The sequence below is a fragment of the Serinus canaria genome, chromosome 7, assembly GCF_022539315.1.
Source record: "Serinus canaria isolate serCan28SL12 chromosome 7, serCan2020, whole genome shotgun sequence".
NCBI lineage: Eukaryota > Metazoa > Chordata > Aves > Passeriformes > Fringillidae > Serinus > Serinus canaria.
Window position 1 is genome coordinate 484,107 of NC_066321.1, and position 18,930 is coordinate 503,036.

General features: G+C 57.8%; 2 protein-coding genes across 3 annotated transcripts; both read left to right on the forward strand.

The window, feature by feature from the left end:
- The first annotated feature begins 573 nt into the window (after window positions 1–573).
- CYTIP (cytohesin 1 interacting protein) lies at window positions 574–7,783 on the forward strand. 2 transcript variants are annotated; one of them, XM_009088223.4, is made up of 8 exons: window positions 574–1,033; window positions 2,480–2,529; window positions 2,913–2,967; window positions 5,091–5,193; window positions 5,309–5,402; window positions 5,523–5,592; window positions 6,347–6,413; window positions 6,975–7,783. In XM_009088223.4, exons 1-8 carry the CDS (start codon window positions 902–904, stop codon window positions 7,439–7,441), a joined length of 1,038 nt encoding a protein of 345 aa, XP_009086471.3. In that variant the 5' UTR covers window positions 574–901; the 3' UTR covers window positions 7,442–7,783. The 2 variants fall into 2 exon arrangements, with proteins under 2 accessions (XP_009086471.3, XP_050833020.1); XM_050977063.1 differs by having other exon boundaries at window positions 6,350–6,413.
- Window positions 7,784–13,549: 5,766 nt separating this feature from the next.
- ERMN (ermin) lies at window positions 13,550–16,596 on the forward strand. The gene is made up of 3 exons (XM_030241752.2): window positions 13,550–13,885; window positions 14,185–14,271; window positions 16,044–16,596. The coding sequence occupies exons 1-3, from the start codon at window positions 13,639–13,641 to the stop codon at window positions 16,448–16,450; spliced, it is 741 nt and encodes a 246-aa protein (XP_030097612.2). The 5' UTR covers window positions 13,550–13,638; the 3' UTR covers window positions 16,451–16,596.
- Window positions 16,597–18,930: the final 2,334 nt, after the last annotated feature.

Genomic DNA, 18,930 nt, shown 5'->3' on the forward strand with positions numbered 1-18,930 from the left:
TGACCTCTGGCCAGGGCTGTCCCTGGCACCAGGCCTGTCCCAGCTCTGCCACAGCAGCCCCGTGTGCCCTGGAGGCTCTGCAGGGCTTTGCTGTGCCTCGGTCCCCACTGAGACCCGAGTGTGGCTGAGGGCACTGTCCTGCCCCTGCTCTGCCACACCTCAGCCTCTGCTCTTGGCCTTCAGCTCCTGTTTCCCTCTGCAGCTGGAGGAACTGCACGGACACCATTAGCCGAGGGCGGTGTCACCTTCCCATCCTCGCCAAAGGTGACTTGAGGGATGCCAGGGATGCCGAGCAAGTCAGAGTATGAGCAGGTTGAGGTCAGGTGAGTGCCCGAGGCGGGCAGGGCTGTAAGGACAAACCCTGGCAGATCAGCAGCTGCCGGTGAGAACTGTGTGCAGGAATGGAAAAATTAAGCAGATTTCCGTAACTGCCAAGCCCGATTCTTAACTCCCGTGTGAGCACAAGGCGCCCCGAGAGCCTGGGGCTCTGCTAGGAGGGATTTGTGCGAGTCGCACCTAAACCACAGATCACGTGGAGGCCCTTCCGCCCTCGCCCTCCCGGAGCGGGGCAGCGGGGCCATGGCACGGAGCTCGCCCTGAGCCCGGCACGGCACGGAGCTCGCCCTGAGCCCGGCCCGGCACAGAGCTCGCCTTAGCCCGGCACGGCACAGAGCTCAGCCTGAGCCCGGCCCGGCACAGAGCTCGCCTGAGCCCGGCACGGCACAGAGCTCGCCTGAGCCCGGCACGGCACAGAGCTCGCCTGAGCCCGGCCCGGCACAGAGCTCACCCCGAGCCCGGCCCGGCACAGAGCTCGCCCTGAGCCCGGCACGGCACAGAGCTCGCCTGAGCCCGGCCCGGCACAGAGCTCGCCCTGAGCCCCGGGCGCTGCCCCGAGCCCGGCATGGCCCTGCGGCGGCTCCTGCAGCCCAGCGCCAGCTGCAGCTCCTGCGAGGAGCCGGCGCTGCCCACGGACGGCAGGAGGATGCAGCACCTGGCCAGCACGGTGGGCACGCTGCCCCGCGGGCGCAGGCAGGTACGGGCTGTGTCCCCGTGCTCCCTGGGGAGCTGGGGGACTGGCAGGGTGACCGCGGGCTGGTTTGGGGTGGCAGTGGAACCTCGGCAGCGCCGGCGGAGTGGGAAGCTCTGCGAGGAGCCAGGGATGCTCGGGCTGCGGAGGAAGTGGCAGCTGAGACCGGCGCGGCTGAACGCTCCATTTCCAGCCCTGCTGGGGGCCAGGGAGGGTTTGTGCTGTCTGGGCACTCCTTCAAATGTGCGTTTACCTGGGCCAGGTGGCCCGGCTGCCCTGTCCGGCAAGGCTGGCAGCAGTGACACCAGAGCCGTTTCCGTGTGGACTGGCGGTGTTTCTGTGCAGGTGCCGGGGCTGGCTCTGCCGCTGGGCTCTCCCCCAGAGCAGCCCCGGCCAACACACTCCCCGGGCCCCCACAGAACCGCCGTCCCTCGTCGGTCAGCAGCTCGGCTCTGGGCTGTTTGTCTGACACGAAGGGGCCAGAACAGAAAGTGTCTGTGGGATGAGCTAGTCTGAAAGCATAACCAGGAAATCTGCTGCCATAGCTGTGCACGGCAGGCTTTGCTTTGTTTGGCTGCAGAAGGGCCCTGACCCTTCCCTTGGTTGGTGTGTGAGGGGACAAGGCAGAGCTGCAGTGGTGGGAGGGGGCTGCCGGGGCAGCAGCCCCTCCCGGTGGCCGGCAGTGGCGAGGGGACAGTGCTGTGCTCGGCTGAGGCTGGCAAAGCTGAGCTACATCAGGGCCAAGGTCACACTGCAGGGACCGTGCCCAGGGCAGGGGTCCCGTGCCCAGGCCCTCTCCTCCCCCCAGAAGGATTGATTGTACCTGGCCTCCCTCTCCTCCCTTGCCCTCGGCAGTAAATGCACCATGTCCCTGAAGGGGCTGTTTCTGCAGGAGGTCACACCGTGGCACCATTTTATCCTGCTGGAGAGACACCAGCTCTGCTGACCACAGACATCTCACTGATAGTGGGATGCCTTATTCCTGGCTCACTTTTGTGGGAAGAGCCCATCTTTGACCTGGCTCTCCCCAGAGACCTCTGCAGGCACAGGTGTCCTGGCCTGAAGCAGGGGCCTGGCTGGGAGATGCTGTGCAGACTCTGCAGGGCTCAGGGTGTGCTCTCCCTGCCTCGGGGGTGCTGGGTGCCTCTCCTGGCAGGCGTTCAGCTTGTAAACACCCACAGAATTTTACAGGAAAGTAAAAGTCAGATGAGCTCTTGGCACAACAGAGATGTGATTTGTGCTCTGAGCTTGCCCCAGCATCTGACAGGAGGATTTGACCTCCAGATGCTTTTCCTCCAGGTCAGAAAGTTCAAGCTCTCTTTTGACCAAGGCAGAGGTGTTGGTGGGATGCCAGCAGCTGCTTTTAGCTCTTCTCTAAACTGCTGGTTGTATCTGTGTGCCTCAAAGAACCACAGACCTACTGATGCCTTTCTCTCCTGTTTCTGGTCACAGCTCTCCCTGGCCAGATCCAGCTCCTTGGGGGACCCCTCCAAGCCACAGAGGTATGATTCCATGATTCTGTGATTCTACAGTCCCTGCTCCTGGCTTATTCTGCATGGAAGGTGTGTCCCAGGAGCTGTGGCACCCAAGTGGGATTGGGGTGCGAGGCAGAGAGTGAGACAAGTGGTACCCAGCACCTGGGACAGGCAGGTGCAGCTGTGACCTTTGGCTTGGGCATGGAAACAGGCAGCACCACCGTGGGAGGGACAGTGGGGTGACACCCTGCAGGCACAGGGAGGGACAGTGTGGTGACACCCCACAGGCTGGTGACACCCTGCAGGCACAGGGAGGGGCCATGTGGGGACACCCTGGTTTTGGGTGGAAATGAGTTCCACAAAGAGCAGCACCCCAGGCTCCCACGGAATTCTGTGTGCTCCTCCTGCAGGAACCTCGTTGCCATACTGAAAGAAGATAGAGAGACGTTTGGGTTTGAAATCCAGGTAAGACCTAAGTGACAAGTTGTTCCATTCAAACAAAAGGTGGTGCAGAGTCTGAAGTGCCATATCCCCAATCCAGCTGAGGCAGCCCGAGCAGAGGAGGGTTCTGTCAGAGCCTGTGGAATCTGAAGGGCTCACAGCACTCATACAAAACAGGGGTGTTTCTCTGAGGATTATTTCATAGTGAAGGTCACAGATGAGAATTTCTGGCCTTCTCACAAGTCAGAGTGTTGAATGCAGGAGAAATCCCATTCAAATCCAAGTAAGAGGCAAGGATGGTGCCTTCTTACCTCCATATGTGAATATTTTTTTGAGAATTGTATATGAGAATATTTTCAAACTAGAGAGATGAAAAACCTCTCTTAAAAATACCTTACACTGGCTTTTTGCTACCTCCTTCAATATGCACAGAGAGATATGCACTTTTCAAGAAGATGTACAATATTTTTCCATAAATACCTGCTAAGCATGACTTTTGGGGCAGGAGCTAAATCATATAGGAAGAGATTGTGTTTGGTGTAGAAGTCAGTAAGACATCAGGCAGGAGAACCAGAATGTTACCAGGAGTACTGCTAGTGGGAGATCCTGTGTTTGTGGGGTTTTGTGAGAAAGGTAACTCCTAATCAGCAGGTCTGCTAAAATCCTGGGTGAAGCTAAAAATGATCCCAGCAATAAAGGGATGTGGTTTGGGAGCAGAGGGATCTGCCTGCCAGCAGCAGGGCACTTTCATAGTGCTTTCCTCTGTCTGCACACAAAGGGAAAAAGTGTTTTCTGTGAAATTAGTGTATTAGGAAAAGCTTAACTTTGCCCAGTTTGGGTCTGTGGCTAATGAGCGGGTCAGCCCTGAGCTCGTGAACAGAGGAGAGCTTTCAGAAGGGAGGATAACTGAGTCAATTATTGGGCTTTTGTGTAAATTGTCAGGGCAGATTTTCATTAAATGTGGCATTCTGATTGAAAATAATTGTTCTTGGCACGTTTTCTTCCTGAAGATACATTCAGCGAGAGCACTTCATAGGAAGCCCAGGCTGCAGAAAGGCAGCATCTGTCAGGTACTGAGGGGTTTAGGAGCTGCAGTTCCATCACTAGGAGATAAACTCAGGCAAAGCAGAATAAGATTATGTGAAACTTTGGGTCCACATCTGCAGGGAGCTCATGCTTCACTCCTCACTCTTAGTTTAGGCACGAATTTTACTGCTAGTCCAAAGGCTGCAATCACCAAGGCATGGGGGGATTTGGCCAGAGGAGCTCTGAACTTCCCCGGCCTCCATCCCTGGTTCCTCACTGGCTGAGAAACCTGGGAGTCCAGCGTGAGCTGTCTCTGGGTTAGAAGGGGCAGTGGCAGGTTTCCAGGAAGCAGAGGTGGTGTTTGCATGTCACAGGAAAGGTTTCCTGCTGCCGCGGGACCCGGACAGGCTGCGGCAGCGGATTTTGCATTTTTCTGAATTCCTGTCAGCACCATAACCCCACGAGGGATTCAGAGTAATTGGAGTTACTAAATGGTCAGTTAAGTGGGCAACTCAGGAATAAAAAGCACTTCGAGGAGGGTGGGATGTGTGTGGGTGACAAGTTCCAGAGGCCAGAAGAGCAAAAGTAAGTTTAAATCTTCTGTCTTTTCAGTTCCAATGCAGACGGAGCTGTCTGGTAGCAGCAGCTGACTCCACACAGCATTGCCAATGAATAGGAGCCAATCCCTTGAAAAGCCCCAGTCCCATTCCTCATGTTCCCCTGGGAAATGAGACATCTTTCCAGAAAGCCATTCCCACCCATGCTGACATATTCTTGGTTGAAGTTACAGAGTTTTTAATGCTGAATAACCAGCTTGCTCTAAAACTTTTTGTTTTAAACAAACAAAACCAACCAACCAAACAAACAAACCCGAGCATCAGCCTGTTTTTAAAAGTTGTTTGTTGGGTTTTTTTCCCCCAGACCCTGTGTACAGGCTCCTGTCAAGTGTCTGCTGTTTTCTGCTCTACAAATGCATTTTTAATTGTTGGGTTTATAGCATTTTGATCTCACTTGCATGTAATGTACTCTGCTCATCGCAGCCTTCTCATTGAAGAAGTGCTGAATTTTAACTGGCTTTCCTGGCTCCAGGATTGGTAACTCTGTCCCTCTGGCATTAACAGACCATTAGGTTCCCCCACCAGAGTGATTTCTCCCTGGAGGTGTGCACCTGTGTCTGCAGAATCCAAGAGGAGAGCCCTGCCCACCTCTCTGGCCTCCAGACTGGTAACTGTCCCTGGGTTTTCCTGATCCTCCCGTGTGCCTGCTGCTGTTCCCGTGGAGCAGGTGGGGTGGGCAGGGGCTGCTGATGCCCACTCTGGCCTCTGTGTGTGTCTGGCAGGTGACATCCTCAGCAGCATCAACGGCGTGAACATCGAGGGCTTCGGTCACAAGCAAATAGTGGAGTTGATAAAGTCCTCAGGGAACTACCTGAGGTGGGTGCCTCTCCTTTGGATGGATTCTCCCACAGCCCTGCACTGCCCGAGGGACAGAAACCCCAAGGGCTGGGCTGGGCAGAGCCTCTGTCCCTCAGGGCAGCATCACCCTTCCCGCAGGTTAGAGACTGTCAACGGGGCCTTGTTCCTGAGGAAAATGGAGCTGGAGGCCAAACTGCAGGCTCTCAAGGTAATGGGATTAATTGTTTGTTCCCCTGTCAAATGGAGACTGCTGTGGTTCACTGCTGATGGGGGCAGGTGGGTGTCCATGGCACAGGGGCTCCTGGCAAGGGCTGACACCCGTGCCGCCAGCACCCCCAGCCACCCCAGCCCTGGTGCCCCTGACATTATTTTTTGGAAACCAGGAATAAGGAAATGTGGTTAAAACCCCAGGATTGGGCTGGTGGGGAGGTGCCTCCTGTGGCTGTCCCAGGCACAGCCTCGCCTGTTTGGAGTTTTAAATCAGCTCTGCAGTGGTTTATTTCACCCCCAGAGCAGAGGGAGGGGAGCTGAGGGAGCTGCAGCAGGGGGAAAGAAGCGTTGCTGGGTGTTGGTGGCTGGTGGCACTGGGGGCTGTCAGGATTTCCAGGTGTGCTCCCAGGGGAGGTAGGGGTGGCTGTGCCAGTCCCACGCTGTGAGGAGAGGTGGGGTGCCAGCTCTGGTGGGTGCTCCAGAGCTGGGCAGGGCTGCAGAAGAGTGCTGGCATTGCCACAGCGGGGGGAAGGTGGGTCCCTGCTCTCCAGGCAGGTTCCAGGCTGCTCCTTTCCCAAATTTTCGGACGCGGCAGTGCTTTGGCCAGAGCGCCCTCAGCCATGAGCCAACTCGTGTTTTCTGGAAGAAATTTGCTAAACTCTGGCACACGCGGGTGTTTCCCGGGGGTGACCCGCACTCGTGCAGACTGTTCAGCTTCCCTGCAGTGACAGAGCTGTTCCCTGTCCCCACAGCAGGCGCTGCACCAGCGGTGGGGGGAGCTGCGGGCGCTGCTGGCCCGGGAGCGGCTCCTGCTGCACGGTACGTGTGGGGCCCTGCTGGGCAGCCCTCCTGCAATCTCACCGGCTCTGGCTTCCCTTCCCTCCTGAGGAGGGCCGGGGGCTGGCCGGGCAACGCCTTTGTGCCGAGGGCAATGGCCTTGGCTGCTGCTTGACCGAGGGCTCTTTGCATCAGTCCTGGGCTAGGAGCTTATGTGGGTGGTAAATTTTTTTCCATTTTTATACGTTCCCCTTTACCGGGGAAGGGGCCGGGTTGGGTTTTGTATGGACTGCCCAGGGTGCAGGGAGCACCTCACAAGCCGGGGCAGCCGCCCACGTGGGAAGGGGCTGCTCCCTGTGCCAAGGGGCTGGGCACGGCGCTCCGGTGTTGCCAGGGCACAGACGGGCTGCTCCCTGTGCCAAGGGGCTGGGCACGGCGCTCCGGTGCTGCCAGGGCACAGACGGGCTGCTCCCTGTGCCAAGGGGCTGGGCACGGCGCTCCGGTGCTGCCAGGGCACAGACGGACTGCTCCCGGAGAGGGGCAGGCTGGCCAACGCTGCTCGCTGCCCTCTGGCCAACGCTGCTCTCTGGCTCCTGCTTCCAGGGGAGGTGAACGACAACGCTCTGCTGGTTGCGCTGGAGCCGGGAGAGCCCAGCCCGGGCGGCGGCTGCAGCTCCCCGGGACCCTTCTCCCCAGGCAAGCCGCGCTTCTCCAGCGAGAGCAGCTCCCGCAGCCGCCTGAGCTCCATGACGGTGGGCAGCGAGGACAGCTTCTACCAGGGCAGCGCCTTCGAGGACTCGGCTGCGGAGAGCCTGAGCCGGCAGTCCAGCGTGGACGATGACTGTGTGTTCCCCAGGGACGGGCCCGCGGGCAGGGGCTCCGTGCGCCGCCACCGCAGCATCAGCCTGGCCAGCAGCGGCTCCGCGTCCCCGCTCTGGGACAGCGGCGGCTGCTCCAGCACCTTCGGCACCCTCCCGCGCAAGAGCCGCAGAGACAGCGTTCGGAAGCACCTCTTGAAATTCATTCCGGGCTTTCACCGGGCGGTAGAAGAGGAAGAAAGCCGGGTCTGATGTCGCAGTGTCACCCTCGATGCCCGGGCTCGGTGGCCTGAGGCTGCCCCGCTGGGGCACACGGCGGTGGCACCGCAGGACACTCCCCCGGACTACAGCTCTGATCAGAGTCACATGGCTCTGGGGTCTTAATTATTTTCATTTTCAATCAGAGCACGCTGCAGACCTCTTCATTAATATGAAAAATGAGTGACGCCAAAATGTGAAGAACCTTTGCAGAACTTACTCAGCGAACTTTACTGTTAATAACAGTTTTTAATTGAATGCAAAATTGAAAGCTATTTATTTCCTGTTACCAGAGTCAGTGTCTTCCAAAGGTCTTCAATAAAATGAGTGCTTCTACTAAAACCAGTTGCAGAGTCCCATGGGAAGAGGATGGAGCCTGGAGTGTGTGGCAGAGAGAGCCTGGGCAAGGTGTTCTGGAATGAAACCGCTCTGCCAGGTTTGCACCCCGTTGTACAAACGGTGTGACAACCCAGAGCTGGCTTGGTCTGGCCAGCTGCAGCCTCTGCCAGGTGCTGATATCCCACGTCTTGCCAAGTGTCTCATTCCAGAGGATGTGGAGTGGAAAGGACCCTCCTGAGCACGCACAGGTCCCCAGGCTGCTCTGCAGAGCCCTGAGGGGTGTCTGTGACACTGCCCTGAGCAGCTCTGGGTGTCCAGCAGGGCTGACCTCCCTGAGGCAGGAGAGAAGAAAGGCAGAGGGCTGTCCTGCAGGGGTGACCAGGATTGGTGACACTGGCAGGGCTGACCTCCCTAGGGCAGGAGAGAAGAAAGGCAGAGGGCTGTCCTGCAGGGGTGACCAGGATTGGTGACACTGGCAGTTGGTGACATCCAGGGACCTCCCCGCAGTGCCATGCTGGGGACCCTGCCCACCAGTACCCCGAGGCTGCAGGAGCTGCCCCTTGGTCCCCCGTTCCCACTGCTGTCAGCACTCCACACCTGCTCACATTTATTTCCCCAGGAGCCGAGGCTCCAGGCAGCAGGGATCACACGAGAGCCTGTGTGAAGTGGGGATTAATAACCACGGGCACAGAGGTGAAGAAAAAGAGTTTTTTTGCTCCCTCTCAGTACACAGAAAAGGCTGTTTGTTCAGCCCGAGCAGCCTAATGATGTTTTTCAAATACAACTGGAATCATTTTAGATATAATTCAAAGACCTTGGGTGACTCATTCGCCTGTTGCCCGGGCAGCCTGTGCAGTTGTGCCCTCAGGTACTGCTGTGCCAGGGATCTCTGGGCTTCTCAGAGACCACAGGCTAAATCCAGCAGCTTCCCTGCAGGATGAGCTCCAAACAAAAACAATCTGTTCCCAAAACTCCTCTGATTCACCAACACTGCTGAGACAGAAGAGTCAGTACTGGCCTCTGTAATTTCTGTGGAAAGGATTAAGTAGCTGGAAATATGGCATGGCTCTGGGAGAGATGAAGGGCACTCAGGGGCTGGGGGACAGTCATGGGGCTGGGGGACAATCATGGGGCTGGGGGCCAGCCAGGGGGTGGGGGACAGTCAGGGGGCTGGGGGACAGTCATGGGGCTGGGGGACAGTCAGGGGGCTGGGGGACAGTCATGGGGCTGGGGGACAATCATGGGGCTGGGGGACAGTCAGGGGAGATGGAGGGCAGGCAGGGGAGGTGGAGGGCAGGCAGGGGAGGTGGAGGGCAGGCAGGGGAAGTAGAGGGCAGGCAGGGGAGGAGCTCCCATGGTGTGTACATGGGGTGCTGTCCTGTCCATGCTGCTGCACCGAGTGCTGCAGTTCAGCCCGGGAGCCCCTCTGCTCTGGGTCCAGCCCCAGCCCTGCTCTGGAGGGAGGTTCTGCTCCAACCCCCACGTGGATTTGAAGCCCATCCCCAGCTCAGGCTGAGGTGTTTCAGGTGCTGAGCTCTCGAGCTTGTCACTAGGCACCAATATTATGACCCATGCTTTGCTGTCTCAAAATAGAGTTCTACTTTTCATTGCCAGTTGCACCAGCTGAAAGGAGAAAAGAAATCAGAGACTGGTTCTATTTGGCCAATATGTTGAGTAAAAGGCGGGTGTAGGGGTGTGCAAAAGCAGCCAGGGGCAGAAAAACCAGAACATCTGGTGAGAGTTGTTGAAGGGCCCAAAGGGAATGGACAGCTCCAGCACTGAGAAAGAGACCCTAAAGTATTGCAGCTTTACAGTCCAAAGTGAGACTCCTCTAGGTATGAAAGGTTAATTTGCCACAGTTTGGGATACAGGCACTTAGTGTGAGTGTGGAAAGGCTGGAGGAGCCTGGGCACCCCACAAGCTCAGGAGAGCCTGAACAAGTGAACCTTTCCAGCAGGGTGAGAGCACGTTTTTGGGTGCCTCAGCATGACAGCGTGACATGCTCTCACCACAGCCACAAACAGGATGTGGGTGACAAGCACCCAGCCCTGCTGTGCCCCAGCCTGTGGGGGAGGAAGGAGCTCACAGGCCAGCCAAAGTGCTCAGAAAGAAAAGCAACTGCAACAGCTTTCAAAAGAGGCATTTCTCCTTGCAGAGAGCACTTTGGGTGGCTCCTGCTCTGCCTCCTGGGTGAGGCGCAGGAGGAGGGTGGGTGTACACCCAGCGTGGGACAGTCACACCAGGGCTTGGGCTCCCTGGGCTCTGGACCTCCAGCAGCAGAGTTCTCACTGATCACAGGGGTGTTGGAGGGGTGGGAGAGTTCCCAGCAGCCAATGGAACCTTTTCTCTGCTTATCCCCCAGGGGCTGAGGGGGTAGCACCAGTTTACTGCAGAGGAGAGCGCAGCTGGTCCTCGACCAATGCAATTGGATTTTAAACTGAACTTTTCAATTAATTTGATGAATGCTACAGAGCCTGACCTTCTCAGGGGACTTCACTGCCCAGACCCTCCAACCAGGTCCTAACTCCTGGGCTCCATCCTGCCCCACAGTCAGGGATGTGGTGCTGCCCCCCTGGTTCCATCCTGCCCCACAGTCAGGGATGTGGTGCTGCCTTTTGGGCTCCATCCTGCCCCACAGTCAGGGATGTGGTGCTGCCTTTGGGCTCCATCCTGCCCCACAGTCAGGGATGTGGTGCTGCCTTTGGGCTCCATCCTGCCCCACAGTCAGGGATGTGGTGCTGCCTTTGGGCTCCATCCTGCCCCACAGTCAGGGATGTGGTGCTGCCTTTTGGGCTCCATCCTGCCCCTCAGTCAGGGATGTGGAGCCGCCTCCCTCCTGCTGCTCTGATGGGCTGGTTCCTGCAGCCCCACCCCGCACTTCCTTTCCCCGCGGTGGTGGGGCCCTGTTCCCCTGTTCCCCTGTTCCCCCGTGCCGCAGCTGGTCACACCCAGCTCCCAGGGCTCCCAGCAGAGGATGGCACAGGTGGTTATCCAGGGCAGCTGAGCCTGGCCTGCTCAGGGGGTCCCACACTTTATCCACAGACAGAGCCAGGAGGGGGTCCCAGTGCTCCTGGCATGGACCAGCTGCTGTTAGTGGTGTCACATCCAGCTGTGGCTGTGCCACACCTGACTGGACAGAACAAAGCTTTTTCATTTTTAAAAGCTTGAAGAGGCAGAAATCCATCCTGTGGGTGTTGTTCAGAGGGAATTGTTCCCTGCCCTTGAGAGGTGGTTTTGTCCAGCTGTTTACAAACAGCTGCCTGCGGTGGGAAGAACCCACACCTGCCTTTTCCTTCTGCAATCCTGCAGCCCAAACGGTTCTGTGATCCTGTGATAGCAGGAAGGAACCTTCCTCCCTCAGTCACCAGGCCTTGCTGGGTGCTCAGCCTCTCCTCCTGAGGGCACCCACCACTGCTCATTGTCAGCTCACACTCAAACCTCATCGTTTGCTTTTCTTGGACAACGTTTTCCAGCAAAGGATGGGTTTTATAAATCAATCACACCAAATCAATTTTAAAACAGTAATGAAAACTTGTTGATTTAAAGACACAAACTCAAAAGATTAATAGAAGCAGTGGAAAGTGTTTGGGTCCATTTCTAATCGGGGGCTGAACTTGACAAGAGGATTTCCAAACCCTAAAGCCCAAAGATACCAGAAATGCTGTATTGCACAAACACAGAATGTCATTCACAGCAGGAGATTACACTGTTATGTAAACCTGGCTTTGGGCACCAGGGTTGAGACGAGTTCAGCTGTGGTCAGAAATGCCCCAGTGCTGCTCGGGTGACTCTTCAGCTTCCCTCTGCAAACTGCTCCCTCTCGATCCTGCCAGCCTTAGGTGTGACTGAGAGCTACTGAGAGAATCATGGAATGTCTCGGGCTGGGAGGGACCTTAAAGCTCTCCCTGTTCCACCCCCTGCCACGGGCACCTTCCACTGCTCCAGGATGCTCCAAGCCCTGTCCAGCCTGGCCTGGGACACTTCCAGGGTTCCAGGGGCAGCCATGGCCCCTCTGGGCAGTGCTGGCTGTCCAGGGTGCATGGCCAGGCACAGGTGGACAGCGTGACACCGTGCTGTATGCAGGGCCTGTGCCTGTCCCACTGCTGGAGCTGCTCCCCAGAGGGCAGAGTAGATCCGTTGTGCCCCAGGGCATGGTGAGGTCCATCCACGGCGAGGTCCATCCACGGTGAGGTCCATCCATGGTGAGCTCCATCCATGGTGAGATCCATCCACAGCGAGGTCCATCCATGGTGAGCTCCATCCACAGCGAGGTCCATCCATGGTGAGCTCCATCCACAGCGAGGTCCATCCACGGCGAGGTCCATCCATGGCGAGGTCCATCCCTGGTGAGTTCCATCCCTTGCAAGGTTCATCCACGGCAAGGTTTGTCTATAACATGGCTCATCCACTGTGAGCTCCACCCATGGTGAGCTCCATCCACGGCGAGTTTCATCCATGGAAAGTTCCATCCATGGCGAGGGTCATCCCTGGTGAGCTCCATGCACAGTGAGCTCCATCCACAGCAAAGTTCATTCCTGGTGAGCTCCATCCACAGTGAGGTCCATCCATGGTGAGATCCATCCATGGTGAGATCCATCCATGGCAAGGTTAACCCATGGCAAGTTTCATCCATGGCGTGGTCCATCCATGGTGAGCTCCATCCCTGTCGAGCTCCATCCCCAGCGAGCTCCTTCCCTGGTGAGCTCCATGCCCGGTGAGCTCCATCCCTGGTGAGCTCCATCCCTGTTGAGCTCTATCCCCAGCGAGCTCCATCCCTGTTGAGCTCCATCCTGGTGAGCTCCATGCCCGCTGAGCTCCATCCCTGGTGAGCTCCATCCCTGGTGGGCTCCATCCCCAGCGAGCTCCATGCCCGCTGAGCTCCATCCCTGGTGAGCTCCATCCCTGGTGGGCTCCATCCCCAGCGAGCTCCATCCCCGGCAAGCTCCATCCCTGGTGAGCTCCATCCCTGGTGGGCTCCATCCCCAGCGAGCTCCATCCCGGCAAGCTCCATCCCTGGTGAGCTCCATCCCTGGTGAGCTCCATCCCTGGTGGGCTCCATCCCTGGTGGGCTCCATCCCTGGTGAGCTCCATCCCTGGTGAGCTCCATGCCCGGTGAGCTCCATGCCCGGTGAGCTCCATCCCCAGCGAGCTCCATGCCCGCTGAGCTCCATCCCTGGTGAGCTCCATCCCTGGTGGGCTCCATCCCTGGTGGGCTCCATCCCCAGCGAGCTCCATGCCCGGTGAGCTCCATCCCTGGTGAGCTCCATGCCTGCTGAGCTCTATCCCCAGCGAGCTCCATGCCCGGTGAGCTCCATCCCTGGTGAGCTCCATGCCCGCTGAGCTCCATGCCCGCTGAGCTCCATGCCCGGTGAGCTCCATGCCCGGTGAGCTCCATGCCCGGCGCGGTTCCCCGGCGCAAACCCGCTGGGGAATGTTAAGCGGGTTAGGTGGCCGGCGCTGGGGAAGGTGGTCACCCTCCGGGGATTAGGGGTCAGAACAAAGGCTGTCCCTGTGGCCAGCGGGGACACAAAGAGCCATTGTGCCCAGAGCACAAGCTCCTGTTTATTCCCGCGGGGCTGACATGCCCACAGCCCCGCTCTCCAGGCCAGCACAAAAGCTTCCTTGCTTCAGATTGTTTGTTTATGTAAATTATAATGGTGCATTTAATTATGCAACGGGCAGAGCCCCGGCGACGAGGGAGGTGCTGATTGGGCTGGCAAGCCCCGGGCACAGCGGATGGTGCGGCCGCGGGCCGGGCACAGGAGACGCGCCAGGGCCACTCGCGCAGGGGACCAGACCCCGGGGCGAAGGGGCGAGGAGGAGCTCCCCACCCCGGGGCAGGAGCGGGGAGTATGACAGAAGAAGTGCCCGCAGCTGCCACCATGCCGGCGTGCAACGGGAGCCTTCCCCCGGAGGACGGCCCCCTCCAGGTCATCGGTGGCCTCGAAGAAATTGCAAAATCTCTTGGGACAGTCCCGTATGCAAATGCAGAAATGAGCCCTGACACCTCACCTGCAAAGGAAAATCTGGAGGAAAACAGAAATTCATTGGCAGAGGACATCACTCCTGATAACTGTGCTGGAGAGAAGCGATGCCAAGGTATTGTACAGGGCTGCCTGTCTCTAGGTGTTGGGAGAGAAAGGTTCTGATTTATCTGTAGCCTGATGAATAACGGGATGTGCTGTTAGCCAAAATTCCCTGTCTGTGGTCGCTGTAACAGTGACTTGGGGTATTTCAGAATCTGGGACACATTTGAGGGATGCAATGAAAAGATCATAACTAAAGAAATGAGCCATTCTAAATCTGCTCTGAAAACTTGCTGATCTGCAGCCATTAAAACCTGATTGCCATCACTAATTTCTCCACCAGCCCATGTCTTGTGCTTTGTGTTTCCAAAGGAAAGCGAGAGGAGAAGGCTGGGACACCACAGCAGGGAGCAGCGGATATCCAGGAGGCAGGGACCAATGGCCAGGGATCAGGGGAAGGTAATGCCAAATGCCATCTGATGCAGGGTTTCACTGGGGTCTAGCACAGAGACAATGGATACAGGTGGTTATTATTTTATTTTAATTGGGTCAGACCCTTCTATTCCAGGGAGCAGTGACTCATTTCTCACCTGTGAGTTTCTGCACCTTAGAAACCACAGCTGCTATCTTCCTGCCAGAGTTTGACACATCTCATGGACCATGGGGTGTCCAAGCACTGTGGGGTCTTCAGGCAGGAGGTCCCCAACAGCCTCGGGGGGCTGGGAGATTATCTGTCTTCTGCTCCATGCTCAGAGGAGAGCCTTGTGAGGCTGCCGGAGCTCACAAAACCCAAATCCTTTTCCTGGCAAGTGTTTCCTTTTCACCAAGTGTTGAATCCCCCAATGCCCAAGTATCCACATAAACACCCATTCCTGGGTCTTGCCCTGCTCATTTCTGGGTGAAAATGGTGGAAATGAGCAGGAGCCAGGGCTGGAGCCTCAGCCACCTCCTGTCGTGAGTAGGGCTGCAGGGGGTCACGGCCTGTCTTGGCCATGAGACAAAAATGTACTGAGTATATACAGAAATGAACATATTTATTGTGCTATGCAGACTGCAGCCACTTCCCCAAAAGGAGGAGTATTTCATGGTGTGTTACTGGAGGAGAGCAGCCGTGTCTCTCCAAGGAGGGCTCTAGGAATCATTCCTTTCCTCATCTCCCACCACGGGCTCCTCCTGTCTTGTTGGCTTTGGCAGGGGTGGGACAAGGGCGGCTGCGCCGGGAGCTGCCGGTGGTGCTCTGCCCTGAGCTTTGAAGTGGGCTCTAAAGGAGCCATGGGCTGTGCCCAGCAAGCAAAACCTGCTTCCATTACAAAAGGAAAAATATCCAAACATTTGTCATGGCCAAATTAATATTTCATAGCAACTGTCCAGGATGTGAGGAGGTGAATAGTGGCGGAGGCTTTCCCACTTAGAGCTGACATCCATATTCCAGCTGTGCTGCTTTAGGAGCACACAATAAAACCTATTAATTGATCTCTCCTGGGCCCCCTGCACCAGCCCTGCGACCACAGCGCTTTATCTCCAAATTGCAGGCAGCTTTTTAGTACCCAACCAATTTAGTCTAATTAATACTCTGGACCCCACAGGCAAAACCTTGAATAGGCCATTTGTTTCAGCACTAAAGCATCATTAACCGCAGAGACGTGCCAAACAGGGCAAATGGGAGATGGCCACCGCAGCAGAGGTGGCCACTGCTGAGGGAGGGACACTTCCCATCGGGGCACAGCTGGGCACTGCATGCGGAATGGCTCCCTTCCCTTCCCTTCCCTTCCCTTCCCTTCCCTTCCCTTCCCTTCCCTTCCCTTCCCTTCCCTTCCCTTCCCTTCCCTTCCCTTCCCTTCCCTTCCCTTCCCTTCCCTTCCCTTCCCTTCCCTTCCCTTCCCTTCCCTTCCTTCCCTTCCCTTCCCTTCCCTTCCCTTCCCTTCCCTTCCCTTCCCTTCCCTTCCCTTCCCTTCCCTTCCCTCCCTTCCCTTCCCTTCCCCTCCCTCCCTTCCCTCCCCTTCCCTCCCCTCCCCTCCCCTCCCCTCCCCTCCCCTCCCCTCGGTGGCAGTACGGAGGGGACATTCCCAAGGACAGGGGGTGGCTTTGGGAGCTGTCCCCAGGTGTTGGGGTGCCGTCAGGGTGCTGGGGTCCGGCCTGGCCCCGTGTCACCCCGAATGGCGACTCCGGGGGCAGGAGCCGGTGCCCGGAGCCGCAGCCGCCGTGTCCCCCGTGTCCCCCGTGTCGCGCAGGGCCGGGTGGCACGGCGGGGACAGCGGCCACGGCCGGCAGGGAGGTACCGGAGACCCCGCCGGGCAGCGCCGAGCCCAGAGGGAACGCGGCCCTGGAGGCGGAGGAGGAGGATGCGGAGGAGGAGGAGGACACCGAGGAGGATGAAGTTCAGGTGATCGAAATCAAGAAGGAGAGCAGCGAGGCGTCCCGGCTGCAGCAGAGGGACGGCGGCAAGCAGCCATCGCCCCCGGGCAGCCCCGGCTGCAACTCCCCGCTGGAGAAGGCGGGGGAGCAGCCCAGCCTGGGGAAGAAGAACGACATCTCCAGACACAGCTATTCCAGGTACAACACAATCTCCTACCGGAGGATCCGTAAAGGAAACACCAAACAGCGGATCGACGAGTTCGAGTCCATGATGCACTTGTGAACTGAGGGGGAGTGCGCCGAGCCTTTGCTCTGGCCTTGGCTTTCTTTTGCTCCCCCAAACGTGTCTCTTCACACAACACAGGGTCACGGCTTTTCTTCTTTTTGTACATGATTTATAATACACTGTGACAATTTAACATCTTGGCTTTGACGGGGGCAGAGGCATCCATAGCGCAGGAAAATAAATAATCAGTTTGCTAAGTACACACCCCTGGGTGTTCAGGTTATCCTCCTTTCTCCTTTGTAGCCAGGGGACACCAGGGCAGGCTGGCACGGGCTGGGCACCTCTGGCTGCCCCGGGCTGCCAGCCGTGCTGTAAGGAGCTGGCAGTGTGGCAGCCGTGTCACTGCCAGGGCAGGGGGCACCAACAGGGATGGCTGTGACCACCCCTGCTCTGTTCTGCAGTCTGTCTGTCTGTCTGTCCTGGTGCCCGACAGCTGCCCTCTGCCAGCACTGCCTGTCCCCAGCTCGTGCTGAGGTGCCACCAGGCCAGGGCAGCTGTGGGCATGGCTGTTGGTGCTGGCTGGCCATGGTGCCAGCCCGGGGTGGCTTTGGGGCAGTGGCACCGGTGGCCAGTGCCACCTCCAGAGGCACAGCCGGGCTCTGAGCTGGCTCCAGGGGCAGCAGCTCAGCTGGCACCCTCCTGCCTGTGTCTGTGTGCAGCTGGTGAGCCTGGCCACCACCAGGAACACTTATTGTCCCAGTGCCACCAGGTCAGACTCTCTTAGGTGTCCTGATTTTCATCCTAAGTTTAGGAGCAAAATTTTAAAGATTATTTTGTCAAAAGCGGCTGAGTTTTAATCCGTTATTTTTGTCTCACCTGGATATTACCCTTCTCCATTTTGAAAGACCTTTGTGTAAGCACCATGCAGTGGTGTCAATATTTTTAAACTGTTTTACTCTAGGTTTGTCTAGAGTTGGGACTTAGCTTTGCACTTGTCATCCCAGAAAACATCTGGGAAAGCTGAGGACTGCTGGCAAGGGAGAGGAGGTAAGGAAGGAGTTATACAGGGCCTCCTACAGCCATAAGTGCCTTTTAAAGGATTAGTTTTACATCTCCAGCAGCACTGAATATCGCTTTGACTTTTCTTGTTCTACATAAAGGCAATTATTTATTGGCAACGTGAAAATAATACGGGGCAATTCTGCATTGTGCCAGCAGACATAGCCCTCATTGTGCCATTCACACTTGTTTGTTTGCTCCTTGGCCCGGGCAAGTTCTGAGCTCTGCTTGTACCAACCTATACTGCGGGTCTGTTGCTGCTGGCAGCTGCTCTGGGGGTGGCACAGCCTCCTGGGGACGGGGCTGTGGTGCTGCAGCCAGGGCCTCGCTGGCAGGGCTGGCACAGCCCGGGACAGGGGGAGGTGTCCCTGTCACGGCAGGGGGTGCAACGAGATGGGCTTTAAGGTCTCTTCCAACCCCAAACCATTCCAATTCCGTCAGTGTCTGTGACCACTGATGGAGGCTCCCGAGGGTGCAAAGGCTCCCCAAGGCTTTGAGAACCTTTGGCTCGCTGTTTGCCTTCCTTGCAGAGCCGCGCTCGCTCAGCCGAGGACAGCAGCGCCCTCTCCTGCTTTCCTGGGTTAAAAAAGGGAAAAATTGAAGTGCTGGGATGCTCGGGGGGCCGGAGAGCCCTGCCCACCTGGCCTGGGTGTGGTGTGGACAGCAGGGGCTCACAGGCCAGGAGCGGGCAGGGACGGGGAGCTGGAGCTCTGTCCGTGCCCGTGGGCACAGGGTCGGGCAGCGGAGCAGCCGGGCAGGAGCTGCCCGCACTCCCGAGAGGGCAGGGCACACGCGGGGATCTGGGCACTGTCCCTGGCAGCACAGACACTTGGAGGCAGGCGCTGGCCAGGCCATGGCAGCCCGAAAATCGCTTTTCTCCGTTTCTGCCGGGCCGGGGCGGGCTGGCGGCAGGTGAGTAAGAGGCGGAGCCTCGTGGGGTGTGTCGGTGACAGGTGACAGATGTCACGACAGCTGCAGCAGCTGTGGCTGCAGCAACCAGCTCGGCTGTTGCCCTTCCCTGCACCGAGCGAGGTGCCAACAGGCCAGAATCCAGGGAATTGGTGCTCGGAGGGCTCCTCCTGGGGCGATGCCTTGGCTCAGCCTGGCAGTAACTCGGGGGAGCCCCTCGAGAGGGCCCGGGCTGGTCAGAGGTGACACTCTGCGCTCAGAGGATGCAGCTCCATCCACTATCATCTATTCCTTTTTTAATTTAACAGTTTAGCACCGGGGACAGCAGGGACTCCCCAGCCCAGCCCACAGACGGGTTCCCCACCCCTGGTGCTCCCCGGCCCCGCCGCTCCCGGAGCCGAGCCCGGGGTGTGCGGAGCGGCGGCACGGCCGCGCCTGCCGGAAAAATGCTCTCGTTTCTGGAAGACTGGGCTGACTGGTGCCCTCGCAATGGTCTCAGCACTGAGCAGCAGCAGGGCCCCAGCTCACTGCCAGCAGCCCCCGGGCAGCCTGCAGTCTGTGAGCAAAGA

Excerpts from the sequence above, each read along its gene's own strand:
- ERMN (XM_030241752.2), top strand. The coding sequence starts at position 13,639 with ATGACAGAAGAAGTGCCCGCAGCTGCCACCATGCCGGCGTGCAACGGG. Across the intron at positions 13,886-14,184 it reads TGGAGAGAAGCGATGCCAAG|GAAAGCGAGAGGAGAAGGCT; the intron begins GTATTGTACAGG and ends GTGTTTCCAAAG. Across the intron at positions 14,272-16,043 it reads TGGCCAGGGATCAGGGGAAG|GGCCGGGTGGCACGGCGGGG; the intron begins GTAATGCCAAAT and ends CGTGTCGCGCAG.
- CYTIP (XM_009088223.4), top strand. The coding sequence starts at position 902 with ATGGCCCTGCGGCGGCTCCTGCAGCCCAGCGCCAGCTGCAGCTCCTGC. Across the intron at positions 2,968-5,090 it reads CGTTTGGGTTTGAAATCCAG|ACCATTAGGTTCCCCCACCA; the intron begins GTAAGACCTAAG and ends TGGCATTAACAG. Across the intron at positions 5,403-5,522 it reads TCCTCAGGGAACTACCTGAG|GTTAGAGACTGTCAACGGGG; the intron begins GTGGGTGCCTCT and ends CCCTTCCCGCAG.